The sequence below is a fragment of the Carassius auratus genome, chromosome 42 (genome assembly GCF_003368295.1).
Source record: "Carassius auratus strain Wakin chromosome 42, ASM336829v1, whole genome shotgun sequence".
Lineage (NCBI taxonomy): Eukaryota > Metazoa > Chordata > Actinopteri > Cypriniformes > Cyprinidae > Carassius > Carassius auratus.
In genome coordinates, this window is record NC_039284.1 from 12589460 (window position 1) to 12601501 (window position 12042).

General features: G+C 35.8%; 1 protein-coding gene across 1 annotated transcript in view; it reads right to left on the reverse strand.

The window, feature by feature from the left end:
• The window catches only part of LOC113060684 (kinesin-like protein KIF26B), a 54082-nt gene that overhangs the window by 14633 nt on the left and 27407 nt on the right, over positions 1 to 12042 (reverse strand). The window contains exon 4 of the mRNA XM_026229809.1: positions 4182 to 4351. Coding sequence (XP_026085594.1) covers positions 4182 to 4351 — 170 coding nt within the window. The remainder of the gene's footprint in view (positions 1 to 4181; positions 4352 to 12042) is intronic.

The following is a 12042-nucleotide window of genomic DNA, read 5'->3' on the forward strand; positions in this document are numbered from 1 at the left end:
AGTAAATCCAAGTTATTTAGCAGAAGCTTTTAGACAAAGTGACTTAAAAATGAAGACAGTGGAAGCAATCAAAATCAACAAAAAAGCAATGATATGCAAATGTTATAACACATTTCAGTCAGTTAGCTTAATGCAGTACACCTGGCAAGGTTTTTTAAATCATATAATAAATAAAATAAAAAGATAGAATAGGAAAGGATAGAGCATGCTAGGGTTAGAGGCCTTTTTTTGCATTTGTTTACTGTATAATAAATAAAAAATAAAACAAACAGAATACAAAAAAAAATTGAGAAGCTAGTGTTAGTTTCTTAAAAGAAAAAAAAAGAAAAAGAAAACAAGCTGTAAGTGAATAAGAGTACAAGTCTAAAAATGGCACTCTAAAACAGAAAGACTCTGAAACAAGTGATTCATTCAGCAACAAAACCATCATTCACCCCAACGATTCATTCAAAAACAGATTCATTTAGGAATAAATCACCAATAGTTGCTTACAGACGCACAAAGGTTCTTGCTGTGACTTTGCTTGTAATAATTTTTGGTAAATGTTAATTATAAATGTTTTTTTATTTTATTTAATACAGCACTGATATATATAATAGATTATGATAGAAAATCAAAGAGAGGGAGAGAGAGAATCTGATGCACATATCAAAAGACGAACACAATGTGTTTCTTGGTTTCTGGAAAGACGGCGTGTAAATTACAGATGTGCAGTTGAGTTTGACAGCCCTGCCACATCTTTAACTGAACGCATCCGGATGGTCAGGTCATGACACCTGTCCCATAAAGCACAGCACTTTCTCAAGAAGGCATGTTACGACGTCTGTAAATTTTCAGGAGCACAGAGTGAGGCCAGGGAAAAAGTGCAAGGGGTGTGACACTGTCCTGTTTCAAACAAAGAGAAAAATGTGTGCCAGGTGTACACACGCACACACCCTTTGGCAGGATAGTCTTTACCTGTCAAACAACAGGCCAAGACACATATAAACACAAAAGAGGGCTGTCTTTCATGTAAACCTGCACCTTTGGCTGAAATTTACAACCTTCCTTCTTTACTGCCGAAGGATGGTTGACAATGTCTGCTACATGAGGGCACGACGGTTATAAATCACACGGGCACACTCTCTCCTGCTCCTTTCACTGCTATGAAAGAAGAAACGAGCAGCAGACACATGTGGAAAATGCATAATCAATAGCAACACAAGAAGCATGGGAGGAGTATTTAATGTGTTAAAAATTATATAATCTAGGATCTAGTACAGTAACATATCTGAGCAGATTTTTCTCATATATATATATATATATATATATATATATATATATATATATATATATATATATATATATATATATATATATATATATATATATATATATATATATATATATTTATTTATTTATTTTACAGACTTTTTTTGTCAAGTTTTAGTAATATTGTTGTGTTTTCAGTAGCTATTGTTTTTTTATATTTTTTATATATATATTTATATTCCAAATGATGCATAATTAAAACTATAGCTGCATATAATTATTTGCATTCAATATTGTTTTGTCTAGCACACCAGTTGAGAAGCACAGATCTAGTACATCCTCCAGAATGGGTGATATGAGGCTGGTAAATCATATTGGAAGCCTCTTAACCTCCCTGTGATCTGGATATTAAAGAAATATTTACAGTGTTTGAGCAATACATCCACAATAAGTACCCTCAGAGGGATTAAGAGCACACAAGCGGAATAACAATTCATTCTACAGATGAGGCAAAATGTCATCAATCATGATTGTTTATCCCTCATCTAAAACCTCCACATCTCAGAGGTGCTGCCAAATGGTTTCTACTGTAAATGCTTTTTGTACACTGACACATTTGATAGACGGGTAAAACAAAATAATGGACAAACAGAACTATAAATGGAATGACATTAGCATTTGAGCAGGATATTAATCATGTATCCAGGCACCTGTCAGTGAGCTAATTGGATAAAACAACCATCCAATCAACAGCCATCATCATCAACAGACAACTGAAGTAATTTAAACAGCCTATCAGGAGGCTGGAGGAATCTCTCAAAAAATCTGATACTTGATCTCCATCACTTTACAATAAGTTTCCATTAGATAAAGTTAATGTATTAACTAACATGGACAAACCATAAACAGTAAATTTATTAAAGTATTTATTCATCTTTATTAATGTTATTTGATAATGAACATAAAGTTGTTCATTGTTAGTTCATGTTAATTCACAGTGCATTAACTAATGTTAACAAGCACAACTTTAATGCATTAGTAAATTATAAAATTAACAATAGCTAAGATTAATTAATGCTGTAGAAGTATTATTCATGTGTATTACATGTTAACTACAGTAACTAATGTTAACTAATGAACCTGATTGTAAAGTGTTACCCCAATACATCTTATTTTAAGAATGTAAACCAAGATTATTTTGTTTTTACTGTACTCACACAACTTCTAGCTCACTAGCTCACTTTTCTCTTATCAACTAGTGCCATGTCTGAATTTTTAAGTAGGCTAGATTAGTATCTTATTTCACCTGAATGACATCTCAAAGGGAGATGTGTCTCCTGCTAAAGTTGAAGTTGAGGTTAGCACTACTTTCACACTATCTTGACTTCCGAAAGGGTTTTGCTTCCTCTGACCTGAGGACAACGAATCAAACCGCAGAGGTTTGAGATTGTGACAGGAAGATAAGCGAGACCTCAAAGCCATGTTAAAGTCTCCGTTTAGAAACACGCTGAGGGTTTGTTCTCAGACAGAGCGCGTGAAAGGATTTCGCCTGGATATTTCTTCAGTGTTGCATCACGGTGCTTTCACTTGCTGTCCACCTGTTAAAGTCCTGCTTTTCCTGTACAGCTATGTAATTCACTGCTTGACCACCATAGTGTAGGCACTGTTGGAGAAATTAAGCTAATCACAGCTATTTCCCAAACTGTATTAACCGTTGAACATCGTTTGAATGGTGTCGCACATATAATAGAGAAATAACTTCTGCTAGTTATGCAAAGTTTTAATTCTCTTTACACTAAAGCATATACAGTATAATTAAATTTGTATATGTAATGAAAGACATAGATTTTACTGCATGTTAGCCTGCTTATGTTACTCAAGAGCATATTAAACTATATATCATAATAACCAGAAACTACCAGGTCGAGAGCTATACTTCCAACCAAATTGTTGAACTATGATTTTTAACAACAGAACTTACAATCATGTGCTTCCTTCAATTTTGTCCTTAAATTTTCTTTACTTACCTTCATATCAAACCCAAACCCTGCTTTGCTCTAACGGAAAGGCAGGATTCCTACCTTGTATTTTGGCCTGTCATCTAAGCAGTGGGCACAAAGAATAAGATGGAGGAGAGGAAGATAAAATCACAGTGCCATCACAGCTGTAGCCCTCTGATTCTAATAAATTCATAAAATCCAGCTGCTGTAGAAAGCCTGATTTATTAGAGATGTTTTGAGGTTTCACATGAGCCATTCATCTCCCGCTATCTCACAGCACTTTCCTCCTCGACTCCAGCTCTGATAAAAGCCCATGATCTATACCCCCCCCCCACAGTCCCACTGGGCGACATAGACAAGAGCACGAATCACTTGACAGAGGAGAGGACATCTTTCCAATAGTACAGTATGACATAAAACCTGTTTCGAAAGACAGTATACACAATCTTAACAGCAAATGATTCACACTAGATTGGATGATTCTTTACAGAGGGACAGCTATGGGAAAAAGTCACCTGGTGATCAGAGCATCTCATACGATACCATTAAAGTGCCTGTGCATTTGTGCAAGTATGTTTGCATATGTGTGAGAATCGTCCTGTTAACAACAGACAGCTGTGACGGCGAGTGCTAATGAAGGATCAAACTCGAAAGGATGTGCCAACACTCTCAGTGTTTGACCCCGAATTCCTTACACCCCCTGTATGACTGTGAAATGACAGACAGAGTTGTAATGCTGGCTGCAGATATCATCAGATATTCAGTCCAAGTTGCAAAATGCTGCAGAAGGGCAGCTTGTTCAATAAAAGCTGTCATTTCTTAAGAGTGCGGTCTCTTATATTAGGAAGGATCCATTTTAGTAGATCAAATTCAATAAATCACCCACCTGCGACATAGTGAGGATGAGTGACATAAAACCCAGAATCTCACCTGGCAAAGAAGGATGCAGCAGCGGAGGTGCCACTGGAGGGCGCTGTGGTGACTGGGGCAGGAGGTGGGGCAGCTGGGCTGCTGTATGCATTGGGCCGATCAGCGTTGTAGCGGTTGAGCGCGGCTTCATTAAGACCCTCCCGGTTGCCTTCTGACACCATCTGAGAGATCTGTATGCAAGTAAACATGGGTATTAAAAACAATCTGCAAAACAGCCAACTATACAAGAGCAAATGGCTCTATTTACAGGTAAACAAATGCAGTATAGCTCATGTTTTATGTCCCCCATGGCTCCCATTTTCCCTGTTATGCATGGGAAAAGGGGTGAAAACTCATTCTATTTGTGTTTGAACTACAGCAGCGTCTCTGGAAAGCGTCCCGGGTCACGCAGCAAAGATTCTGCCAGGCCTTCAGATAAACAACTCAGCTTAGACGTGAGTCATGAGAAACAGCCCTGATAATTGTGCTATGAAGGGCCCATGGCATGGCTGGCTTTCTTAAACAAGCATTCAGCCAGACCTACTCAGGGAGATTTGGAAATAATCCTGACACCCTCCCCTGCACCGACTGTAAATAGATGGTGAGGGCACTGCTGTTGCTGTGGGCCGGGGTTTGTCATTTCGCCCCAAATAAGGACACGTGTGTTCTTGAGGAGGATGAGCTGTGCTGTCCAGTGAACCAGCCACCCTCTTTGTGTTTACCCAGAATGCTTCACAGATATAGTAAAGTATCACCCAGATAAGCTTGGATGCACAGTGAGAGAATCCTGATCTGTGCATTTGTTGCTAAAAATGTTCAGCATTGGACATACATGCATCACAACACAATTTGGTCATCTATGTACGTGTGTATGTTTGTGTGTGTGTGTGTGTTTGTCTTAAGTTGCTTGGGTATATTTGTAGCAATAGCCAAATTGCATGGGTCAAAATTATAGATTTTTCTTTTATGCCAAAAATCATTAGGGTATCATTAGAGTAAAAATCATTGTACATGAAAATATTTTGTAAATGTCCTACTGTAAATATATAAATATTCAATTTTGGATTATAATGTGCATTGCTAAGAACTTTATTTTGACAACTTTAAAGGTGATTTTCTCAATATTTAGATTTTTTTGCACCCTCACATTTCCAGATATTCAAATAGTTGTATCTCGGCCAAATATCCTAGCAAACCATACATAGATGAAAATCTTATTTATTCAGCTTTCAGATGATGTACAGTATAAATCACAATTTTGAAAAATGTGAAAAACTGCTTTTGTGGTCCAGGGTCACACACACACACACACATACATGTACATATGTATGTATGTATACACATACTCATTAAAACGGCATGTTTCATGTAACTGAAATTACATTTTAAGCATTTTAAATAATATGTCCTTTGTTTTGCTAAGGCTAATTTCACAGCTATGCATCCTCAATATATAACATACATAATTGTTACATAATTACAATCACAGCTTGATAAAAAACATGACATAATAGTCTGGTTTCTATTATAAATTACATTATCATTATTTTTTGATTGTAATTGTAATATATATGAACCACTGGAACATAAAGGTGGGCAGAAGTTGAAGAAAAACTGTGATTTGTTTCTGCACAACATATCTCATCAAATTAAAGATTCTTTGCCGCACTGCATCAGCAAACAGGCCAATCAGTGCCAACGGTGACTTTCACACCTTTCACACCTTTCACAGAATAAGTGAGTCTAAACTGAGCTGTTCACAGCCAAAGGCTCATGGTGTCTTCACAGCCTTGCATGTGTTATTTCAGTCTGGCTGCAGGTATGATGGCAAAATGCATAGCTGTTTTAAAATACTCTGTGATAGCACATGACTGACAGGTATATTTAGCAGCGTCTGCACTCGCTACAGTTCCTTAATGCTGCATTGGTCTGGGCAGACATCCATGTGACTGAGCACCGGATTTACAGTAGGTGTATTCGCATTTGACAACTGTTGGAGTTAAACGTATGGAATGAAATGTCATGGGAATAACACGCAGTATTGATCATTTGCCAACAAATAATCAGTAATATAGATTTATATAACAGTGGTCATTGCTAAAAAAAAATTATCCTACTACATAGTGAAGAACGGGTCAATCTAGAAGGCTTAGTACAGAGGGCAATATGAGAAATATTAAAAAGCTCTTATCCCTTATTAATGAATGGATTAAGCTACCACATAAAGCTAAATCCTGCTCATTTGGTGAACACTTGTCAAACGGTGACCTGATGATATAATAATCATTATTTAATTCTGTCTATTCTGATCACTCAAATCTCCCTCCCCAAGACAAGCCAGAACAATTATAGAAACTAAGCCACAAAAAAACATTTATAAGCCCATTAAGAGTTCAGAAACAATCAATCATAACAGATCATTTAGAAGTTTTAAAGAAACAGTTCACACAAAAATAAAAATGTGCTAAATTTGTTTCTTACACTGCTTTTCACTTCACAAGATGTTAAACAATGGACAGTGGTGTGGATTACTTGTGGATTATTGTGATGTTTTTATCAGCTGTTTAGACTCTCATTCTGACGGCACCCATTCACTGCAGAGGAGCCATTGGTGAGCAACTGATGTAATGCTGAATTTCTCCAAATCTGTTGTGATGAAGAAGCTCATCTACATCTTGGATGGCCTTAGGGTGAGTATTTTAGCAAATTTTCATTTTTTGGTGAACTATTTCTAGTAGAATTACAAAAACAACATGTTTAATTCTCAAAAATAAAAAATACATCCAAAGAATGCTATAAAAGTTTACAAACATTGGACTTTAAGAAAAAAAAACTTCAATTAATGATTTTCCATGAGCTAAATGGCAATTCTATCCCCACGGCAGCATTGAAATGACTCAGCCCTGCTCACAGCCAGTCAGATCATTTGGGAACCACGGCTGATTTGCCATCTGTTGTGCAGGAATGAAAAGATAGGAGCATTAAATACCAGCAGTGCCAACTGCACAGATTGCACCTCTCCGCCCATCCTCCCATCATCTCTCCATCCATTATCCTCCCTTACTTCTCCTCTCTGTCCTCTGTCTGATAGTAGCCCTTTGTTTGCCCAAATGTAATTCCTCCTATCCATCTATCCATCCCTTGCCTGACATTGACTTTGACCTTCATACTCCTTTTGCTAGTCCAAATGGCTTTGTAAAGCTAAATTAAAAGTCTTAGCATTGCTGAAATCAGCCAGATAAAGGTTATAAGATCAACAGATAGCTGGCTGTATTGTAAGTCTTCTGTCCAAGTTCTTCACTTACACATAATGCACTGTAAAGTTTTTTTATAAAGAACATAAATAATATGTTTATGCTATCCCATATATTTAGGTTATACATTTATACATTTTTACATTTACAACTGTCTAGTAATTAATATATATATATATATATATATATATATAATAAACATATCAGTTTAGGAACAATGCATGTTAAATATATGCTATTAAATTATAAAAAATAATATAAAAAGAGATGCAGATTATCAAGAGAGGATACTGTATTTTATTAAATGTAATTCTTGCGAAGATGAATGTGATATATAATGTCTTAGTATACTCTTTTGAACCTTTGAACCTTTAGAGTTCAAAAAAAGAAACTTTAAGTGCAAAAATGAACTTCTAGCTATCAAAAAGTTATTTCTATGTTATGTAATGGCTTATTGCTTTTCCACTTTCAAATGCTTTGGAATAAACAATATTGCAGAAAAATATCATTCTAGTGATTTATTCAAGCATATTAGAATGCTATGAGGACAATTATAGCAACTTCACCACAGATGACAGATTGCCCAGTACGTTCCTGTGCGTGTGTAAAATCAATATCCAGTTCTTGTAATTTTATGGATGTCTCATTTCATGTGTATCAACAGCAGGACGGCCCCGCTGTGTGACTACAATGGCTCTAGGTTTGCATGAGACCGGGGGCCAAGTGCAGGTGTGATGGATGAGGAAGGTAGAGAACATTTCTAACAATGGAAATTTCCTGATGCAGCAGAAATACCCAAGAGAGGAATGGAAGGATCTAAAAAGAGGTTTCTTTCCACCCTGTTCCCCAGCGGCCCTCTGCACACCCACAAGAACAGACTTCCTCATTCATCATAATTAAAGCCGGAACACACTGCACTGCCGGGATACTCCTCTCCTGGATATGTTAACTATTCTTCACCATCCCTTGAGCGCTCTCTATATCTGTCTGTGACAGTTCACATTCACTTCTCAATTCAGATGGGATGGAAAACTGGATTTACAGTCCTGGATAGGAATAGCACACTGGAGATAAGCTGAAAAAAGAAAGAAAACCGTGGAGTATGCTAAAAATGAATGATACATGTTTTTCACTGAGGTACAGTATAAAAAATACAGCAAGTATCTTAGTACAGTAGTTAGTGTGAATATGAAAAATGGAAATTTGGATGGCCACAGGAATCTAAAAAGGAGTTTGAATGAAGGAAAAGGAATTTACTGAACTGCAACTCGAAGTTCAACTCAGCAAATTAAAAATCCATATATCAATTGATTGATTGATTGATTGATTGATTGATTGATTCATCAGTCAATCGAAAGATGTATTTTGACCAACCTACCGACCATCCGTCCACCTGTCCATCCATCTCTTTCTATTTGTCTATCCATCAGCTCACCCATCTTTGTATCCATCCATCCGTCCATCCATCCATCCATCCACCCAACTATCTTTCTATTTATCATCCATCCATCTTTCTATTCGTCTATTCATCGTCCATCTTTCTATTAATATATTCTTCCATCAATCAAATCTGCCCATTCATCCACCCATCCTTCTGACTCTTTCTATTCATCCATCCTTCCATCTATTGTCAATCTTTATATTAATCTATTCACCCATCAATCAAGCTATCTGCCCATCCATCCATCCAACTTTCAATTCATCTATTCATCTGTCTATCAGTCAATCAATTAATCTGTCCATCCACCCATCCATCCATCTATCATCTTTCTATCCATCCATCCCTCCATCTTTCTATTCAACTATTCATCTGTCCATCCATCCATCTATCCATCCTTCCATCCACCCATCCACCCATCTATCTTTCTATTTATCATCCATCCATCCATCTTTCTATTTGTCTATTCATTCGTCTATCCATCAAACAATCACTTTTTTAACATTATCAAACAAGGCTTTGTCAAGTGACCATTTACAATTTTCTATTTAAAAATAAGACTTACAAATTTATTTGAAATTGAATTCATTTTTATTCTACACCCTTATAGAAATTCTAATTGCAATTGTGCATCATGTTTGCTACACTGTAAAAAAAAAAAAAAAAAAAAAATCAGTAACACTTACGCTAAAATACTGGCAGCTGTGGTTGACAGAACTTTACCATAAAAAATTGTGGTATGGTATCAACATTTTAGGTTTTACAGACTTAAATTCACAGTAAAATAAATTATAAATAAATAAAAACCAAATTTAATGAATTGATTTAATGTTATAGTAATATACCCACCTATTAAAGTACTAATATCTGTTTTGTACCAATGAAATACACTGACAACCACCAAAAACAGGTGGTGATCAGAAATTCACATAATGAAAGCTCATTGCAAACATGCAGCTATCCCACAAGCTGAGGAGGGAAATACTTTATATAATGTGCATAGTGTCATTCAAACAAATGCTAAACACCATCATAGTTACACACATGATACTGAAATAATGCAATAAACATTAATTAAACAACATTAGATGTAGAATACAACCTCAATTGACACAACTGATTTAAATTTGTAAATTTATAAATTTGTATTCATTTTGTGTACAATCTATGAAGTTGAGAGAATCTTTGAATGAATACATTTAATAGCTCGTGACAGAGCAAAGGAGACCCCCTATGCCTTACAGATGCTCTCTGCCTGTAGCATAAACCCCAGCCAAGGAACCAGTTAATTGAGGGACTTTTCTCTTGAAATAATAAACACAGATTCCACAGTTTATATAAAACATATTCATGACCGAAGTTGCCCCATCATGCCTTTAAATGGGCCTGTGATGTAGACATGGGCACAAGCTGTAAGTGTCCGTTGGGTCGGAGCCACATTCCTCCTCCAGAGAAAGGGATGTGGGTTTTAGAAAAGAGCCCTACTTGAGGAGATTTTATAAGGGATAAGACAAAGTCCAAATGTAATGTAAGAGCTCTGTGTGTGGCACACAAACTGTTTTTATAACAAAGTCCTAATTGTCACCATCGGAGTGACTCTCCAAGACAAGCTTAACGGCTTCCTGTGCACAAAAACCAGCCCCCTGGGCAATGAAAGAGCGCGAAAGGGGGAGAGATACAGAAAATAAAACAGATCTTAGCCAAAGTAAACATAAGTGAAAAGCAGAGGAGTCACAAAAGACTCATTGAGATGGAGAAGGAGATACAGAGCTTAGCTCAAGGAGGAAAAGAACAGACAGAACAAGATAGAGCTGAAAAACCCAATCCAGAGAGAACGAGTGTCTTAAAGAAGACGTGATTAGAGTGAGGTGAAGGGTGTGCCCCATCTACAGCCTAAATGACTTCCTTGTTCAACCATACTGTTTAACCTCTGGCACAATCAAGATAAGACCCACCAAAACTCCAACCATGAGAATCTTTTGGGACCCAATCAAACACTGACTGAAAGACACATTCAAGACCAGATTCTTAGCCTGAATGTTAGCCTTAGATAGTTGATCAAATAGATATACTTAATTAAAGTTCAGTCATTATTTGCTGTTAGAAAAGTTATGTTAAATATTAAACTTTTCTTTTATTTCTACAAATGTGAATATTTTAAATTGTAATAAATATTAACATAATAAAAAATGTATATATGCCATAAATATATATATTTTTTCACAGATGTATTGTCCATATTATAAATAAAAATAATAATAATAAAAAATAAAAAAATAAAATGATAAAAGCATATCATTATTCAGAAGAGAAGCTTGTAAATCAAATATGGAATCATGGTCAAGTTTGAAGCCAGTATTTAGCTAAATAAAGTCAAACCCAGTAAATGATGACAGAATTGTATTAATTTATTTATTTATTGCTGAAAGTATTCCTTTGAATTCTTAGATGTTCATGTTCAATTACAGTGAATGTCCTTTCAGAGGATTTGAATATGTGTTATTATAAAACAGACAGATTCTGACTCAACAAGTCACATTCAAGGACGTTCTCAAATGCATACTAAGACCACATTTTTTATATTATGTAATGGCTTATTGCCTTATCACTTTCAAATGCTTTGAAATCAACAATTAACTCCTGATTAACTCATGATGTCAACATTTCAGATTAGCTTTTTCGTCTGCTAGCCGCATTAAAATCCCAACCTGTTCTTGATTTCTCATTTTCTTGCAAAAACACATACACTAACACAATCCACCAGTCTGCGGATCCAATATAAAAAACAATTGTTCATTTAATCCACCATCAAAAACTCTAAAATAACTCCTCAAGGCTGAGAAACATGTAAAACCACACTTGGTCCAGATTATTGGATTTATATATGAAGATTAAGTGAGTTAAGGTCTATGTATGACAATAAATATGTGATTATGTTTCTGTGCCAAATAACAGCCAAACATTTGTTTTAGTATTATGTCCATGTTATAAATTGAATCACTGGAAAGGTCCTACTTTATTACATTACAGTATGTGTGATGTTCACTCTTTCATGGTTTCCCAAAATCTGCAGTTACTGCAAAGCTTCACCTTAAATCTGTGCATTCTGAGCAAAAGCAAATTTTAGAAGCAAATTCTGCAGATGTTTGCATATGTGGAAGTTCTCACTGAGAAACAGACTTAAAATTAT